Source organism: Vulpes lagopus, chromosome 4, assembly GCF_018345385.1.
Source record: "Vulpes lagopus strain Blue_001 chromosome 4, ASM1834538v1, whole genome shotgun sequence".
Taxonomy (NCBI): Eukaryota; Metazoa; Chordata; class Mammalia; order Carnivora; family Canidae; genus Vulpes; species Vulpes lagopus.
In genome coordinates this window covers 25674191-25694946 of record NC_054827.1, presented here as the reverse complement: position 1 = coordinate 25694946, position 20756 = coordinate 25674191, and the positions used below count along the sequence as shown (strand labels likewise).

At 39.9% G+C, this 20756-nt stretch overlaps 1 protein-coding gene across 12 annotated transcripts in view; it reads right to left on the bottom strand.

Moving 5' to 3' along the window:
• RBPMS (RNA binding protein, mRNA processing factor) overlaps positions 1-20756 on the bottom strand; it is a 173630-nt gene that overhangs the window by 47011 nt on the left and 105863 nt on the right. For all 12 annotated transcript variants that reach the window (XM_041751315.1, XM_041751314.1, XM_041751320.1 and 9 more), the window contains one exon: positions 17298-17448. In XM_041751315.1, the coding sequence (XP_041607249.1) occupies positions 17298-17448 (151 nt within the window). The remainder of the gene's footprint in view (positions 1-17297; positions 17449-20756) is intronic.

Sequence of the window (20756 nt, the reverse complement as noted above, 5' to 3'; positions counted from 1 at the left end):
CCTTTTAATCTCTCAACTCACCTTCTTTATTTCCTCCCTTCTGCAGTTTCTACGTGAAGATGAGCAACTGTCTGGGGCTATGCTGCAAGGGAAGGAAGCTGCTGTTTTCCTGTACAAGACTGAGCACTCCCTATACTGTGTGGAAAACTAGAACCCTCCTTAATCTTCAGATGCCACCTATATAAGAACACTGAAGTGCTCTACTATGTGCCTATTGGCTATGTAAATTGGTATAATCTTTATACAAAGCTATTTGGCAAATGTATAAAATTTTTTTTAGTTTCATGAAATATAATGAAAAAACTAAATAACAAAACATAAAAAGGAACGAGTAATTAACCAATAGATCTAGGTAGAGACTTTTGATGGATGTTAACATTACACAGGGTGAGAGAACTAATCATTATGTGTCTTCTGATGGAAGTACATACTGCCTTCCATTCCTGATTCTAACCTGAATCTGCAACTCTTTGTAACTTACAGAGAATTCAGAAACAGGACCATGCTAAACACTACCACAGAGATGCAGTCAGCAACATCCATACTATAGGAAATTATGGGACAAACAATCTGGGTTCTTCAGCAAATACACTGCAAGGAAAAAAAAGAATGGGAACACAAAGATCACTGTAAGAGATGGACCAAATGTAGAGATGCTACAGATTTGGACCTTGATTCAACCAACTGTGAAAAAAAACCCAAAACATTATGCTAAGAATCTACTTCTTTACGGTTGAAACTTTCCATATTAAAGGTTAAAAAATCAGGAGATTACTACTAAAAATGGTAACCTGGAAAGATAACAATCAAGTTGTAAACGTGAACTCTCTTTTCTTATTTAGCCTCTTGGTTATTGATTATTCCTCCACTCACCAGAAAGTAACAGACCAAGAGACAGATTTCACAATTTCTGTCTATATTAAGTGTAATGCAATCTATGGACTTTGTTAAGAGCCCAGGAACCAAGAAAAGAAAAAGGTACTTATAGAGGGATCGGATTCCAAATGACAATCCAAATGATGCTACATGTAAGCCTTGAGCCTCATGTCCTTCTGGTACCATTTATAATGTGCCATTATGAAGTGCTTAATATATTTCAAAGCACATTATCCCATTTTACTCCCACTACAGCTCAGTGAGGTCAAACAAAACAGAGTTCATCATTATTTTAAAGAGAAACCACCAGCTGTGAGGGATGCTCACATTATTAATTTTGAGGGGGAGGAAAAAAGAAAGCTCAGAACTATCAGCCTCCCTCCCTTTCAACCAAATGATGAAAAAAATGGCCACTGAAAACAAACCACATGAGTCAAGAAAGCACTGTTCCTACATAGACACATCAATAAAGAAAATAAGAAACCGATAAATGGAGGTGGGGGCTGGCTCAGTTGGTAAACCATGCGACTCTTGATCTTGGGATTGTAAATTTGAGCTCCACACTAGGTGTAGAGGTTACTTAATAATAGAATCTTAAAAAAAAAAAAAAAAAGGAATAGACAATGGAAAAATACCTCAAATTAAATGACCAATGACAAGAAATTAACTTTATTAATAAACCAATAAAACACCGTGCCATTTTTGCCTATCAGACAGAATGAATCCATTTATATACAATAATATTCCCCAGCTAAGGGGGAGACACAGGAAAACAGGCATTCTTATACAAAGTGCCTACAAAGTTTCCATGTTTGTGCTAGGCACCATACTTCCTGAAGGAAGTCTACTCCTCATGAACACAAAACGAAAAGGGCCGTGAACCCAATTTGGATCATAATGGAATGATAGATCCATACTGTCTTGATTCTATAGAGCCACCAAACTTTCAACAGTATGGAGACTGCAAAGAAACAACTAAAGGGCTTATACAAAGAGAAAACATCAAACAAACCCACCCATATCACTGAGTATCTTCCCATCTATACATTCCATTCCAGGGACCGAGGTCAGGTGTTAAAACAAGCAGAGAAGACATGTTCCAGAAATACTCCCATCAATGGCACGGTGCTACAAAGCGAACATTTCACACTAATCTAAATATTTAACTTTCTGTTCCCTGAGCTTATTTTTAAAGTGTCTAGTTAAAATAATTGGTCAGTCTGTTTTACGTTTATTTTATGTGCATAGTTCAAAAACACTTTTTATGAAATTTCATTTCTTTTTGATGAGCATTCTGTTACATGTCCCACCTTTCCATTTTTAGTTTAATTTAATTGGGGGATGGGATGCCTGGGTGGCTTAGTGGTTGAGCGTCTGTCTGCCTTTGGCTCAAGGTGTGATCCCTGGATCCTGGGATTGAGTCCTGTGTATCCGGCTCCCTGCGATGAGGAGCCTGTTTCTCCTCCTCCTGCCTATGTCTCTGTCTCTCATGAATAAATAAAATCTTTAAAAAAAAAATAATTGGGGGAAATTACTGGGCGCGTAGAACTATTTTTCATTACTTTTCTGTCCACATATTCTTAAAATCAAGAAGGAAATTACCAATCCTTTATAACCACTAATAATCCTAATAATCTCAGTGTTCTACTGCAGTTCCTAATTAGAATCAGAATTTTAAAAACTCCAAAATACAACAATCTATTTTCTAAAACTCAACCTCAGCAAGGTTGTAAAAGTGGCAATTTGTTATCCAAAAATGAATAAAAAGTTGCTTTGGCCAGATAAATAGCCAAAGAAACTCATTATATTCCAAGAACATAGGTCCTATCCAAGCACTTGGAAAACACCCAAACAAAGGCGCAATGCACAGAGCCTAAACCACCAGCAGAAAAACCCCATCACTATATGAAAGATGGAGATTCCAAAGCTCCACCTACTAAGGCAATCCTGGGATTTCCTTCCTTCAAAAAGATGCCTCGGGTTCCTTGCCCCCACACATCACAAGTAATGACTCAACTCCCTGAAACACAGAAACCTGAGTTCATTAAAATGCTCAAAAGCAGGGAAAGTGAAAGAAAAAGTGATCACCAGGAACCAATCCCTTATGTTCAGAAGTGGCAATGAAAGGGAAAGAATCACTTATCTTGCCCTCAACCCCTTTTTTTTTTTAAAACTATTTTAGGTTAAACATATAGAATTAGGAATGTGGTCAAGATCAAAGGATAAAGCCATGAAAATGAAGCTGACCGGAACCTTTACAAAGGAGGCATCACACCATTACTACCTCAACACAGCCCATCTTCATCCACACAGAATGACCCAAACACTGGTTACTTCATATGGAGTGCCACGGGAAGCATAGGGCACTACCCAGGATTCTTGACCAAAAAGGTGACCCTGAATTTAACCAAACTTTCCAAATCTAATCAAGCTCTTTTAATCTGCAGTAAATAGAGGGGACGCCGGAAAGTGCAGACAGATATACCTAAAGAAAGCAAACAACAACAACAAAAAAAACCAGGAGGGTTTTTTCTCAGGAAGGCAAATCCTTTTTCTTTTCTCAACAAAACACTGGCATTGAAAAGGGACAGGAGGGGGAAGGGGACTGCTCTGGTAGAAAAAACACCTGAGGGGATCCCTGGGTGGCGCAGCGGTTTGGCGCCTGCCTTTGGCCCAGGGCGCAATCCTGGAGACCCGGGATCGAATCCCACATCGGGCTCCAGGTGCATGGGGCCTGCTTCTCCCTCCGCCTGTGTCTCTGCCTCTCTCTCTCTCTCTCTGTGACTATCATAAATTAAAAAAAAAAAAAAAAGAAAAGAAAAAACACCTGAGAGACATAACTAAATGCAATATATGGCCCTAGTTTGAACAATTAGACTAAAAAGGCTGAGAAGGCAGAGAAAAGCTAGAGATTTTAAAAAGCAAACAAATTGTGGTGTAATCCTGATAACACTTAAATATGAATGATGAGTTTCTGGGGTTGATTATAGGATTCTCTCAATGTTTTGGTATGTTGAAAACAATAGAGAGGAAAACATACTCCCCCCTAAACAGAAATAAAACAAACCTTCAAGACACCAATCTTTTCTGTATTGTGGCCAAAAAACCAGTTCCTTCTGTAAAGTTGACAAGTAGACACAGAGTCCATGGAGATGGGATCCTAAGTGGTAGGTGATTTAAGTTATCCAGGAGATGTTTTCATCAGAGTTTTGTTGTGCAAAGATGCCTACCCCTGCCTTAAAGTCACAGAGAAATGAGATTTTTTTTTTAAAGATTTATTTATTCATAGACACACAGAGAGAGAGAGAAGCAGAGACACAGGCAGAGGGAGAAGCAGGCTCCATGCAGGGAGCTCGATGTGGGACTCGATCGTGGGTCTCCAGGATCACACCCCAGGCTGCAGGCGGCACCAAACCGCTGCGCCACCGAGGCTGCCTGAGAAATGAGAATTTTTAATAAAGGTTTTCCTTTTCAAATAAATTCAGCCTTCTAAAGCCAAAACAAAACAGCATTCCACTCCTTTGCAGGCTTTTCTCCATCTGTCAAATGGAGACAATGCTGCCTTGAAGTTTTTACAAGGGTTAGCAATAATGCACACATGTGCCTTCACTTGGCCCATGGCAGTGCTCAATTAAATGACAGCTTATTAAAAAAAATATCATACTCCTAACCAATTACTCATGACCTCAAGATTCTGAAATCTACCAAACCATGTGGGCATAGAAGATAAGGTGCAACTGCAGACCAGCCAACACATTTATTTCAGCTTTGTGAGACCATGACCAGGGGACCCATCCAGGAAACCTGTGCCTGGAATTCTAACCTATAGCATCTGTGAAACAGTAAGCGCATGTCATTTTAACCCCCGCCCCTAATCCAGCCTCCTTTATCAGCTTGCTTAAACCATAAATGTTTATCTGGGACGACTAAAGCATTGTGCTGGTAAGATGCCTTCTGTGAAGGACTAAATAACCAGAAACAGTCTCATCCTGTTCACCTGGTACCTATGGTTTTCATGAATTTGGCAAAATAGCCCACTCCAGTCCAGTGTGGTCATCCTCTATTTCCTTCTGTGTACCTCTCTGGCCTCACCAGACCGCAAGCTCTTCTTCAATCCCTTCCTTCCTACTCTTTCTGGTCTGATCTGCACAGAAGCCATTCCTTCAGTCTGCAGATTACTTCTGCATAATCTCTTACTGAGATGTTGCTCATCTTCAGATACAAGGTTAACACACCTCCAGATTATTCCCTTCTCCCTAATTACCAGCATTATCAAGACCTTCAGAGCAGTTTAGCACTTGCTCTGCGTTCCACTGCAGTTATTTACAGGCCTGTCTCCATTATTAAAGCGTGAACACCTCGAGAGCAGAACTGTACCTTATTCAGCTTTTTATCTCTCACCTCCAAGTGTTTGCTAACCTCAAGTGAGAAAACTGAAACAGGAACTCATCATAATTTCCTGCACTGAGCTGTTAATGTTTGACCAGCTTGATCTCCTTGACCTCTGGAGAGATATTTAATTAAAGGATAGAAAGACACTCCTTCACCCTCAGCCACTAATTAGATTATTTTGTTCAAACCAAGATGCTGCTTCTGGCTCTAACTCCATAGTTTCTCAGGATAGCTCAAATGCTAGTGGCTACACATTGTGGAATGTAAAGATGATAGAGGACATGCATTTGCACCACAAGCGTGGATTTTTACTTCTCTTACTCTCCAAACCACCACTACTTTTGCCAGACCTTTCCCCCAAGGAAAAGAACTTGGTTACATGTTACAATCAATTCAGCTATCTGTCTACTGATACACAAAAATGAGGCCTTGAGTGGAGAATGAAAGCAGGTATCAGAGCAGCATGTATATATAAACCCAGTCAAATACATAAAATGTGCATTTTTTTTCTCAAATATTTTATTTATTTATTCATGAGAGACACAGAGAGAAAGAGAGAGGCAGGGAAATAGGTAGAGGGAGAAGCAGGCTCCCTTCTGGGAGCCCCATGTGGGATCTGATCCTGGGACTCCAGGATCATACCCTAAGCTGAAGGCAGATGCTCAACAGCTGAGCCACCCAGGCTTCCCAAACATGTGTATCTTTGTATGGCTATTCATCACAAATGTTAAAATGCTTATCTCTGGGGGGCAATGTGAAATAATGTTTTGCATTCCATTAAAAAATACACATCCTAGTGTCCTGGGTGGCTCAGTTAGTTAAGCATCTGACTCTTGATTTCCGTTTGGGTATAGATCTCAGGGTCATGAGTTCAAGTCCCTCACTGGGCTCCAGGCTCAGGCCAAACAGATATTATGTTACATTAAAAGTTATATTATTAAAAAACCAATGAGGGCAGCCCAGGTGGCTCAGCGGTTTAGCACCGCCTTCAGCCCAGGGCCTGATTCTGGAGACCCAGAATTGAGTCCCATGTCGTGCTCTCTGCATGGAGCCTGCTTCTCCCTCTGCCTGTGTCTCTGCCTCCCTCTCTGTCTCTCATGAATAAATAAAATCTTTAAAAAAAATAAAAAATAAAAAAATAAACTGACTGTTAAGGTGCCTTAAACCTCTGTATTTAAAAATATATCTCGGGCAGCCCTGGTGGCTTAGCGGTTTAGCGCCGCCTTCAGCCCAGGGCCTGATCCTGGAGACCAGGGATCGAGTCCCATGTCGGGTTCCCTGTGTGGAGTCTGCTTGTGTCTCATGAATAAATAACATTAATCTGTCCTGTTTTTCATCTTTTCCAAGTTTCTTGAAGTGAACTTGCATTCCAGTTGGTAATGGGGGTGGGGGAGGGTAATTAGACAGTTTTGAAAGGTACTCAGTCCAGATCCATTTCCCCAAGGAAGTTCTCTGAGAAATGAATGGGAAGCGTATCATCCAGCTCTTCAAACCACCACACATGCAGCTATTCTTGAGATGGTCTCCAGAGAGTAAGTGGCATAAATAGAAGCCTGCAGTCTAGCTCTGAATGGCTTCAGCTGCTGTAAACTTAAGTCACCTGTCCCACAGCTATAGTAGCCATTCCATGACTGCAGGTTCTCCATGCCCAAAAACTATTAAAGACCCAAAAGAACTTTTATGTGGCTTCTATCATATTAAAAATTCAAACAATTTTTAAAAACATTTATCAATTCATTTAAAAAAACCCATTACCTATTAAGATAAATAGGGTATGTTTTGTGAAAAAAACTACGTACACCAAAACAAATAAGCAAACACTTCAGTCCTACATTTTTGCAAACCTCTAATATCTGGTGTAATAGAAGACAACTGGATTCTTTGATTGGCTTTTAATTCAATCTGTCGCAAGGTATTGTATAGGTTGTAGTGTATTAAAAAGAAACCATGGCTTTACAGGTGAGATCAGTGGTGATTATTAGTGAATGAGTAGACATCTGGAGTATCAGCAAAATTCAGTGAACAAATACTTTCCAAATGACCAATGTGTTATATTATAAAATCAAGCATGGGTAAAAGATCCATCTAAAATAGAATTTAGGGGCAGCCCCGGTGGCGCAGCGGTTGGTTTAGCGCTGTCTGCAGCCCAGGGCATGATCCTGGAGACCCTGGATCGAGTCCCAGTCAGGATCTCTGCATGGAGCCTGCTTCTCCCTCTGCCTGTGTCTCTGCTACTCTCTCTCTCTCTCTCTCTCTTTATTTATTTATTTATTTATTTATTTATTTATTTATTTATTTATTTATTTATTTATTTATTTATTTATTTATTTATTTATGATAGTCACAGAGAGAGAGAGAGAGAGAGAGAGAGAGAGAGAGAGAGAGAGAGAGGCAGAGACACAGGCGGAGGGAGAAGCAGGCTCCATGCACCGGGAGCCTGATGTGGGATTCGATCCCAGGTCTCCAGGATCGCGCCCTGGGCCAAAGGCAGGCGCCAAACCGCTGCGCCACCCAGGGATCCCCTCTCTCTCTCTTTCTCTCTGCATCTCTATGAGTAAATAAATAAAATCTTTAAAAAAAATAAATAAATAAAATAGAATTTAATGTAACTATACAAACAGCTCAAAGTTTCAGATTTCACAATGTAACAAATCTTTTGGTGTAATGTAAAAAAAGAGTATCTGCAATTACCTGTAAGAGATATTAAAATACCCCTTCCTTTACAACCTACCTAGCTCCATAAGGCTATATTTTTTAAATGAATTAGTAAATATTTCAAAATTTTGTTTTAATTTTTAATATGGTAATATGTATCCTTCCCATTTTGTCAAAAAAAAAAACAAAACAAAAGGACTTGTGATCAAGAATTGAGATTGAATAAAAATATTTTTTACTTCCTCATCAAGGACATTCTTAGGTGAAACTGGTTTCTTTTTCTTTTTCTTTTTTTTTAAGCAGAGTGCGTGGGACAGTGAAGAATACAATGGCCATTAGTTTGCTGCCACTGTCTTGACATGGGCTATGGTGCCAGTCGTTGTGCCCACTGTTATGCAGTAAGAAAAATCAACTATTTTCACAAAAACAACTTGGACCTTGGGGACTCCCTGAAAGGGTCTTGGAGATCAACCAAAGGTTGGCAGACAAATACTTTGAGAACTGCTGTACAAGAAAAGGCACATCTTTATCTGAGGATTTACAAATGTGTGGAAAAAGAAGAAGGGAAGAAACAGGGAACCTGCATCAAACTTTAACAAAAGTAAGAAATGCCTTCCTTTTAATGAGTAGAGTACATGGCTTTAAAAGAATTAAGTCTATGGTAGCTGTTTCTTCTGGAATGTCCCAGTAAATTAACTCCTTTATTCTTTCATTTCTCTGCAGATGTAATGAATAACTTGAGTTTACAAAACATGAAAGTTGAGGCAGTTATTTGCATTACAAAAGAATTCTGTGATTTCCAAGTAGATTTGACTTCCTGAGTTCTTAAGGCCTTTGTTTATAGCTAATCAATGATTAAACAAGAAACAAATTCAAAGCAAAATGTTAATAGCCATTTTTAATCAAAGATAGGCTCCTCATTAAACTGTAATGTAAATAATTGGATCAGACTCGCTGATCTGCACAGTGCTGCAATAACTCACCTCCCACATAAAACCGTATTTATCTATATGGAAACCATTCCTGGGCAGCCCAGCTGGCTCAGCGGTTTAGCGCCGCCTTCAGCCAAGGCCTGATCCTGGAGACCTGGGATGGAGTCCTACATTGGGCTCCCTGCATGGAGCCTGCTTCTCCCTCTGCCTGTGTCTCTGCCTCTCTCTCATGAATAAATAAAATCTTAAAAACAAAAACAAAAACAAAAAACATTCTTACCACATCCATTACCTAGGTATTATTTTAATTCTATCGTTAAATTTGGTTATTAAAAATTATTCACACTAAGCAAAAACTAGGAATGTGTGCAGTTTCAAAGAGAAGATCAAGGCAAATGTGGGCTGTCAACATTGGTGCAGTAATTTTTTTTTTTTTTTTTTAAGGAAAACAATAGTTTTGCTTTGTCAGAACGGGACATATGTGGAAACATTAGTTAAGGTATCTTGGTGTCTAAGAGTATTTTGCTGTCCTCATAGACTGCAGTTTTATTTCATGTTTCTATTTCTCAGGATGTCCAGGGGCCTAATCACCCGGCACCCTTACACACACCCTGAGTGTTAAATTCATGTCCTGATTCTTGACAGTGGGCCTTTCTCAGTTATGGGAGAATCGGGCCTGCAAACACCAGGTGGTGGTGGGGGTGAGAGAATGCTCAGTGGGTCACTCAATCATAATGATGTGATATCCAGAAGGGAAACCACTGGTATGTTTCTATGAACATCATTTCTGGTAGCTTCAAACGGATGCACAGCCAAAGACAGAATCCCTCCACAGGCCTGATGTGGAGCCACTTCAGAGGGAATGGAGCACATGATCTAAGCAAACAGGATCCTGCAAGCTCAGCTTCCATACTTTTTTTTTTTTTCCAGCTTCCATACTTTGATGCCCTGGTTTCTTTTCCAGTTGACAGCCAACTGCCTCCTGGTTTCTTCCCTGTGTCCATCTCCTGGCCCCTCTCCTTATTCCACTTCCCAATGCCTCTGACCACCCAAAGACTCCCCATTACTGCCATCATCCACAACTTCCTTTTCACATTTGGGCTCTCCCTCCCATCAAAACCCTTACCAGCAAGGACTGGGTAAGAAAAATAGGTGAAATAATAACTTGTGACTTCACTACCATGGATTTCTTTTCCCAAAACTTGGCAGAAGTGAGGTTGGGGCTTGGGGAAGAGGGAAGCTTCCTTCCTAGCAGCACCACATCCCCATGGTAGTTCTTAATGACATTTCAAGTCACTTAGGGTATACAGCCCTAGATGGAAAACTGGTCATGAGATAAGTGAGGAATGAGGACAGTGTGATTGTCTGTTGTAACCAAACTAAACCAAAGATAACCTGACACACACTTTTTTATACACATCTGTATAAAAGGATAGAAACGTATGTAGAAAGATAAATGATAGAACAGTAGTTATTTCTAGATGTAGGAAAGTGTGTACTTTTAACCCATTAAATTTATGTATTCCTCCACTAACACCACAATGGGATTAAGCATGGTCACTTTACAAAGTGAAATGAAACTACTATTTTGCAAAGAGAAGATTCAAGGGGAAAAAAAGGATATTGAGCCTATGTCTCAAATGCAGATAAACCCAGATTGTGATTCACGTGGTCAACATACCTGTCTCCAAGGATTTTCCTTAAAAGGGACTCAAACCTTTTATCTCCCTAAATAAGAGACCCAATATCCAGTTAGACAATCCCTCCTATTTCTGTTTTAGTTTTACTTTCAAACAATTCCAGGACCAGGCCTCTCAATCCCATCCTTTATATAAGGAGCAGGTGAGGTCTGATTTGTGTGAAAATTTTATGCAGACTGCTCATCAGTCTTTTGGGACTTTACAAAGGGGGACCACCTAGTGAATACACTGTCTACTTAACCATAAATTAGTAGGGATATATGCTGGTTTCATACTACCACTGTTTCAAGAAGGTTGAGCAGATGAAGTCTTAGGATCTGAAACAATATAAAACAGAGCTGAATTGTTGCCTGTTTCCATTCATGCCTATTTCCATTTCTATCTGAATGATGTGAAACACTTGAGTAAACGGCATGTCATTCAACTATAGATCAAAGTCAAATATCCTCATCTTTGCTGATGATGCAATTATTCATTAAACTAAAATACCTCAACTGTTGAAAACGGTCACTCTTATTTTCTGAAATAACTCAGAATGAATTACACCAAACTAAAAGCCATCAGTAGTTCAATTTGGTCAACTATGTAAGAATATATTTTACAGTTAATGCATGTTGGCCATCAAAATCTTATGCTTTACAGGGACACCTTGGTGGCTAGGCCTTTGAGTGTTTGCCTTTGGCTCAGAGCGTGATCCTGGAGTCCTGGGACAGAGTCCTGCATTAGGCTCCCTGCACAGAGCCTGATTCTCCCTCTATGTCTCTGCCGCTCTCTCTCATGAATAAATAAAATCTTAAAAAAAAAAAATCTTATGCTTTACAGAGTTATATGGAAGCTTGACTTTCACTGAGTAGTGACGTGATCTGAAATCTTTTCCTTATAATCTCTTGCAGGCCTCAGGGGTCTCTAATACGATCTTCTCTAAAGACTTAAATGAGCTCTATTTGTTTTAGAGAGAGCATGGTCAAGGAGGGCCGGTGGGGAGGGAGAAGGCAAGGGACAACTCCAAGCAGGCTCCATACTTAGTGTGGATCCTGACTGGGGGCTTGATCTCATGACCCTGAGAATAGGACCTGGGCTTAAATCGAGAATCAGGCACTTAACCAACTGAGGCTGAGCCACCCAGAGGCCCTTCTGTATTGTATGTTAAAGAGAAATTTCAATTAGTTACTGACATTTGAAAATGAGGAAACTTTATGCATTCATTTTTTAGTAGGCTCCACGCCCAGTGTGAAGCCCAACATGTGGCCTGAACTCATGACCCTGAGATCATGGCCTGAGCTGAAATCAAGAGTTGGAGGCTTAAACAAGTCACCTGGGTGCTCCAAGCCTGGGGTGAGTTTAAAACACCCCCTAAGGAATACCTTAAAAACAAATAGAGCCTAAAGCACCTGTGGGCTCTAAGTCAGAAAGTGGTGCAGTGAGACCAGTAATTAGGCCTAAAATGAGCTGTGTGATTTGGGGGAAGTTAGAATAGTAGCTCAATAAATAGCTTTTTCCTTTCTTCCTATCTACTTAATAAAATCCCAGTTTATTCATTCAACCACCTGAACTCCAGGAGCTAGCTGGCTGTGCTCACCTGGGACATTAGATAATCTACCAGTGGTCTACCACCACTCCTCCTGCTCTAATTCTAGCAAAGGATCTGTGTCACTGTGAATTAGTATCCTCCAGCAAAGGTAACACAGAACCTGTGGCAACAGACCATGAGAGCCCAGGTACTATTTTTGGCCCTACAGGCCATTTAATCTTACTTTTATCTTAAAAGGATAAGTTAAATGATTCTGAAATTCAAAAACTGGATAGAGATCCATTATTTTATTGAATGCATACTAAAAGTTGTAGAAGGATATACACCAAATTGTTAATGGTGGTTATCTCTGGTAGAATTTGATGAATTTTCTTCTTTATATATTTTTCTGAACTGCAAGAAATTTTTCCCTTGAGAAGCAAGTACAATTTCTATCTTCAGAGAAAACAAACTATTTTGCATCGTGTAATATGAAACACAAACATCTAAGGAAGTTGCTTTTCATAGCAAAACAGTCTTGCCCTCATGCCCACAGAACACCTACAACTTTGTCTTCACCTTGCCTCCCTCTAACCAGCTTGATCAAGCCAGCCAGTCGCTGGCTTTCTAAATGACCTCACTTGAGGAAGGCAGGTACGGGATACATAGCACCTGCTGCTGGGGCAGGGTTGTGGGGGGAGGGAGGGAGACACGACACAGGACCCCAGACCTGTACATTTTTTTTAGCAGAGCCAGGGACTGGACAGGCACCCGAGTCTTTCAGATGGCTCATGCTGTGTATGCTTCTTAGAAAAAGGCAGGTACCCCAACTCTGTTTCAGGGGCACATGGAGTTTCGGATAAGGCCCTGAATGGCCTTACCCCACAGAAATGAAAGTTAACACATTTCAGGCTTACAGAGTGTTGTCCCCAGGAGGCCCTTGCCCTGGTACTTTACGTAGTTTTCTAAACATTCAGATAGAAAATTCACTTCCACATAGCCAGGGTCAGTACTGGATAAAGGGGAAATTCCAGTGGTATGGCAGGAAAACAAGGAAGTGATTTTATTATTCACCAAGAGGTGTGTGCTTACCAGGTATTTAATAAGAGTATTAATTTTTTTTTTATTTTTTATTTTTTTAAGATTTGAGAGAGAGAGAGAGAGATTAAGTAACTAGACCAAATACACAAAACTAAAAGTAACAGATCGGAATTTCAATCCAGGCTCTATCACTTGATGTATTAGTCTGCTCAGGCTGCCGTAACAAAATATCACAGACTGGGTGATTTAAACAATAAAAATTAATTTTCTCACAGTTCTAGAGGCTACAAGTTCTAAGACCAAGGTGGGGACAGGTCTGGTTTCTCCCGAGGCCTCTGTAACTTGGCTTGCAGTTGGCCCACCTTCTTGCCATATCCTCACCTGGCTTTTTCTGTGTAAACACGTCCCTGCTCATCTTTAAGGAACCTAGTCATATTGAATTAGGGCCCACCCTAATGGCCTTGCTTAATTTAATTTGATCATGTCTTTAAAGACTTTATCTTCAGATACACTTACATCTAGATCCACTGGCAGCTGGGATTTCAATATCATATATAACATCCGATGACCAGGTAACCTTAAAATTACTGGATTTTCCAAGGCCTGTTTTTCAACTGTAAAATAGTGCTACTGAGAATCCAATTCACATAAAATGTTGCAGTGTCTGGCACAGAGTATCATCATTTTATAGATGAGAAAAATAAAACTCAAAGATACAGTCAGTTGCTCGGTTTTCATCTCTAGAGTAGAGTTCAACTACAGAACACTACTCTCCTGTATCAGCAAATGCATAATTGAGCAGAATTTTATATAATTTATAATTTTTCTAAATCTCTTACTTCCTACTTTTTCCACGGTATTTTTCTTCATTATATACAAGGGAACAAGAAGTTGAAACTAAAAAAAAACTTCATTAGAAAAGTGTAACACTTTCCTGAGACTGCGTATGACAGTTTCATTCATCCTTTCTCCTAATTTGCAAAGACAACTGACTACAGTCACAGTGATGAAGCCTCAGAAGGTCAATGCCTACTTTTAACTATTAGGAGAAAAAAGCAACTTTTTTTTTTTTTTAATTAAGATTTTACTTTACGTCTGACTGGTGCTCTACCTATATCCATTACAGCCACTTACTCCTCAACACAACCTTAGGATCTTAGTTTATTTAGCTCTCATAAGCATGTGAAGAAGGTATTATTCCTGTATTATAGCTGAGAGAACATGAACATGGCAAAGGTTCAATGTGTTTCTTTAAGGTCAAACTTGACAATGATTTGACAAGCATGACAATGACTGGCAGAAGCAGAATTCTGACATCTTCAAGTCTAAAGCCAAGGTTCTCCACTTAAGTCATCATTTCCCTTGGCAAGTACAATCCCTAGTTTTCTCATTTGTCATGCTCTGCAGAAACAGAGCGGGTGCGTGGCAAATAAGACAGTCTGATCTGCGGGACAAGCTGCAGATGTAAAAAAGCTTTTACATCCTTTATATGGGCTAAGTTAGCTGACAACTTTGACCACTACCAATCCCTTGGACTGCCAGCTCTTTTAAGGCAGCAACCAGTTCCCTTCTTCCCTAGTGTCTAGCACACTGAGAGCTCAGCAGAGTTCAACAGGTACCTGAGAAATGAGAGTTCAAGTATTTGTTGTATAACTTAGCACATTCTTCCTTTAGTGACAGCAAATAGGTTTCAGCTACAACCATATAAAAACATCAACAAAATGAAATATTAAAAACCTCTACAATAGAAAAGTCCATAGGGTTTTTTTTCTTTTTAGAAATATTTTAGAGAAAGAGAGCATGAGCGAGTGAGAGAAGGGACAGAGGGAGGGAGGGAAAGAATCCTCAAGCAGAGTATGGTGTATGGAGCTTTGAGGGGCTCAATCTCAGGACCCTGAGATCAAGACCTGAGCCGAAATCCAGAGTTGGACACTTAACTGATTGAGCCAACCAGGCAGCCCTATAGGGTTTTTTCAATCCCCAAAATTGAAGATTCCACTGCAGTCTACTCCTACCGGTGATTGAACTACTACCTTGAACACCGATCAATTGGAATTGCCAGTAAAGAACCACCAGTGTTCTTGGTCTGCAGTGTGCTTTCAGGAAAACAATTCTGCATATGTGACAGGGAAGTTCATAATTCCCAAAGGGAACTGTAATGGATGATAAAGTCGATATGAGTGAGAGTGCAATTGCTGTTCTTCAAGACCCCTATGCCGTAAAAAGGAGCTATGTTAAGAGAAATCACGCTTTTATTTTCTCAAGAATATACTGCTGTTTTTGTTTGTTTTACACTTCGTTTGTTTTGCCACGAGCAGCCCAGGCGAGTTTTGACTGTGCCATGGAAATTATCTGACCACTTCTGAGCTGTTCTGTGCACAGGGAAGGGAGGTGGGTAGAGCTGGCCAGAGCTGTGTTCTAATAAATGTTGCTCTAAGCTCTCCTACAACTCTAGAGACTTATGGATGTCCAGTTTGTTCATCTCTGTTGCTTTTGTGTACCCTGTTGTGAACTGGCTATCACTTCCCAGACTACCAATTTCAGAGCTTCCCAGATTACCAATTTCAGAGCTTTTGAAACAGATTAAAAAAAAAAAATTGAGGACCCAGAACAAAAGTATTCAATAAAGAATTGAAAGGATCAAGTATTTTCAGCATTATACTTGATGTCTAAATTAATCTTTTTAAAATACTCTCAGATCTGAGGCAGAAAATTCACTAGAAAACTAAAGAGGTACTCTATGTTGCCTTTTCTAAATCAAGGTATCTTACAAATACTCTTTTCTGATGTCTTAAGAGCGAAGACATTTCAGAGGGAAATGAAGAGGCATACAAATGGAGCAATTCTGCAAATAGCCAAATTAAAATATTTATCTACTTATCACTATTATTTATTAAATATATGCAATATACAAAAGGTACTGTCCTAGATGCTTTAAGGATACAGAATTATGTAAGGAATGTCCACTCATCTTCCTGTAGTGCAATGGTACCATAAAATGAAACTTCTGTTTAGAAAAGGTTTCAAGTTTCCCTAGACCTAGAAGAACAAATATTTTTTTCTCTATTATGACTTCTGGCTTCACAGAAAAATTTTAGAAAATGCTGGGGGAGAAACTCTTATCTGTTAGTTTCCACTGACAAGCAGCAGCTTTCTCAAGAGTTACAGGGCTACATAATGGCTCTAACTTCCACAATAACCTGATTAAATCTGACACACACATGACATGGGGGAAGAAAGAAACTCATGTGCCCTTCAATTTCAGTAAGAAAAGTTGAACATACTGCATTGTCAAGGAAAGCAAGAAGATGATCAAGATCATGTGGTTTGGAAAGAAGATCAAGAACGAAAGAACAAAAATATTCCAAATAACAGCAAATCACTTGGGATTCCTTGAATCCCCTGCCATATTCAATCACATATAGCTATGCAATGAAAGGAAAAGTTAAGGCCTATCTCACGCCTCACTTATGCTGATTGAGCTTAAGAAAGAAAATTAAGACAACCTTTTCAAGTTATTCAATCAAAGGCAAAACCATAGCTTGGCCATTTAAGGGAATAAGCTCATTAGGTGGGGTAAAACACTTGTTTAGCAATTAGTATCCTTACCCAATTAATTTAAAACACAAAGCCCTAGATTTCCTTAAGTTCACCAGTATTAGTTTGCTAGAACTGATTGTTCCAACATACAAATTCTTCCTGTATGTTTACTTTTCTCTCTAGATTTATAGGCTCAACTCTTCTCAAAAACAGAACTTAGTATCTGCTTCTTTCACTTTTAATATTTTCTTTTCCCAAGCCACAGAATTGATGTTCTTCAACAAATGGAGAAGATGGTGAGAACCAGCCTTCCTGTCCAGGGATGGGGGAATAAAGGAGGATTTGTACCCCAGGCAAACAGAACACCCTCATGATAAGGTCAAGATGACATTAAGAAAATCTACAAAACATCAAACGAAATTCTGTAGTAGTTACAGTTTTAATCTAACCGAACCACCTTTCAGGACAGCCAATCATCAACAAGATTACTGTATTTGGAATTCAGACAGCAAGAATCCACAGCCTCTTCACAGAAACGGAAAATGACACTCAGCCAGCTCTATGTCCTGTGGTGTAATTTCACGTGCAGCACACAAACAATTCTTAGTTATTCTTTTATTTTTTTTTTAAATGAAAAGTAGATCAACTTACATGGCTCTCTGGCAATGAACTGAGGTACAGTGTTGGGAAGAGGAGTACTGGGGTTTGGAGTCCCTACTAATTTGTTCTTGGCCATCTTCGTGTTTGCCTTAGCAAACTCTAGTCGTAGTGTTTGCGGAATTTCAGGATCGAAGCGGATGCCCTTTGGAAATAAAGAACAAATGGAAGATGTTTTCATTTCCTTAGAGTCAAACCGGAATGGTGACAAAATAAACACACCAGTAAATCCTGGTCTTTCAGAAAAAAAGGTCAGCAAGAGCCCTGGTTCTCACTACTTACACAAAATACATGAAAACCTGTAATATGACATGTCCAGAAAGTCAGGGGAGATTTTGTTTACTTAAAACATTTAGTTACATGTTTAATTATTTTTCTACTTGAACAAAAACGTTCAGGTTCAAGTTTTCAATATGGACCAGCAAATTCTTAGCATAGCGAAAAACTTCAATGAATGATTACCAATGAGAATAAAATAATTCCTGTAAAGCTCTGTGCAATACTGTAAATTATGGACATCTAGGTCCCACCCAATGTTCTAACACTGGCCTGAAACAATGTCATTCTTCAATGCCTTAGTGTCATCACCTAGAAATGGAGGGAGAAAATCACCTCCTCTTTTAAAGATTTTATGTATTCTTCTGAGAGAGCATGCAGGAACAAGGAGGAGAGGGAGAAGCAGACTCCTCACATTACCAGGGAGCCTGACATGGGGCTCAATCTCAGGACCCTAGAATCATGACCTGAGCTGAGGGCGGATGCTAACCCACTGAGCCACCCAGGTGCCCCTTTCCCCTCCCTTTCTAACTGGAGAGTTTTCTTAACGGTGATACATGTATTGAATTAGTAAAATAGGAACCAAGATTTAAGATTTCAATGAACAAGTATTTAATTCTAATTAGCTTATAAGTTTATATAAAAATCTTAAAATCCTGATGTGGTAAAGTCCTGGTTTTGATTACAGCTGGCCTATTAGCTACACAGTTAGACAACAGGTTATATGGGCAAATGCAGAGACTGGGTAGTAATTTTAATTACTCTTGACCCTATTATTGCAGTTTACTTAAACATATTCAATAACAAATATTATAACACCACAAGATTTAGGGCAAGATAAGTCTATTTTGAAACCTTCCCACCATTCAAAAATGCCTCCACTGGGGCGCCTGCCTGGCTCAGTCAGTTAAGCATCTATCTGCCCTCGGCTCAGGTCATGGTATCAGGATCCTAAGATCTAGCTCTGAGTTTGGCTCTCTGCTCAGAGGGGAGTCTGCATCTCGGTCTCCCCCACCTCCACCCTACTTGTGCTTGCTCTCTCAAATAAGTAAAAAATAAAATACAATCTTAAAAAAAAAGCTTCTATTACTAAGTGTAATGAAAAATCTCATGATACCTATTTTCCAATGCTATGTGTTCCAACAACGGCAACAAAAAAATATCCCAGTATAGTGCATAAGTGTGCATCCAAAATGGCTCGGATCCTATGTTTGTATGGTATGTTCTGAAAAGGGGGTGGGGTTCTGAAAAGGAGTATCCTAAGAACACAGGTTTTCCATTTAGTGCTCATGTGGGCCTATGGGCCCCAAAGTCCCCGTTTGACTTAATTAGCTTGACGAAAAGAGCAATTTTCATAAGAAATTAGTAAGACTCTCTCTGTAGAGCAGGATGAACAACTCTGAACTTTACAGGCTCAGCTCCAAAGATGGGAAGAAGAGCCTGTGACTGGATGATAGCAACAATGAAAGAAATATGGAGGGGGGGGGGGGGAAGGAAAGAAGTCCTTGGGGAGCTACAACGAACACCACAGAGCCCTGACCTACACACATCCTGGAGTCGGTGGAATTTCTTTGTGAGCCTGATTTATCCATTCTCAGAGCAGAAACCAGCTGAAGGTGGCAAACGGGTGGGCAGGAAGAGAAGGAAGCCACTTTGTACAGCCCTAACTGACAATAAGCAGCAAAAAGGGGGTGCCAGTTATAAGAAATGCAAAAAAAAAAAAAATTCTTTCCCTGGTATCAAGTGTTTGTTTCAACTTACGAAACTTCAGTATTATCTTGCCAAAGATGAGGAAAAAGAACAGAGCAGCATTCTGAAGCAGAGTCTACTTCCATCCGCTTCCACTTAAGAGCATTTCACTCTATCAATGAGAATATCACAACAGAATAAATATTCCCAAATATGAACCCAAAGAGCTGTGGTCTTTGCTGGGAGACAAAAGCAGACAGTCTCTAACTATCATTTAGAAGGTATGCTGTGAATGGACTTGCGTATTCACATACCCATCAGCTACACAGAGTAACAATCTGCCATCAATTTCAAGGTGTCCTCCCTGGCACTGAACTCCCAACAAACCTGTGAAGAAGCAGCTTTCCTAAACCTGAGCCCACATCAACTTGGTGACTGTCGTCCAGCCTGTTGTAATCTGAGAAGAGCATCCTGGGACTTGTTAGTGGTCCTCTGGAGCTTCTAGCCTCAGATGATAATGAGGTGGCACATCTGATTTCTGTGCCTCAGCTCTTCCACTGGTGTTCCAGAGTCGAAGAGGCTCCATACAACATGCTGCGTCTTTATACCGCCTGGCCTGGTGGCTCAGGGCCTAAAACATGCTGAATTAAGTCTCCCCCCCACTCTCGACCCCCTCTTCACATCTCTCCTCGCTATGTGAGCTAAAATACCACCACCATGTTCCAAATCAAAGTTCCAGTTCCTTATTAAAAAAAAAAAAAAAAGGGCAAGCTCAGAAGTTAAAATGACCTAATTTGTTTGGCAGCTTATTCAGAGGCCGGAGGCTTAGAATACAAGCCACATTCCTCTAACATCTTTAGCAGCAATACCATATTTGGTAATCAATATCCTGCTCAGCTCAGTTTCTATCCAGAGGGATCAGCCAAGCCAAAAACGTTTTAAATGTTAAAGGATGGTGAAGGGACAGGGGAGGGGAGGGGGAAGGGCACAGGATCATGGAAGTAGAAGGAAAGAGGAAGATAGATAAGGAGACATTTTAAAAAAAATCCAACACCTTGTGCTTTTAATTAAAGCCCTAATAAGATTATTCTCTGGCCAAAGTGATTTCACATTAAACTTTGATAGGATAAGATTACTGTCAAGTGAAGGGGGGGACCTCTGTGCCTTTCAAAATCAATTTTCCTTTTAGGCCTGTAATTCACCAAAACTCCTCCTACAATGAAGAGAAACCCTTCTTTTATACCTGTAAATAGTATTTTATTTACATGGTGATCAAAAAGGACAGTTTCTGGCTATTAGTATGATGTCAAGTTGAAAATAAAATTATTTAGAAGCAACCCAATCTGACAGACCACAGGGACAGCCAACAGTTTCTTCAAGGTGGCCTGAAACACTGTGGTCAAACCAATACAGGTTCACTGTGATCTACAAAGACTAAAACCCCTACCCAGGACAAACTCTGGGAGGTATAAAGATAGTGTTGATGAA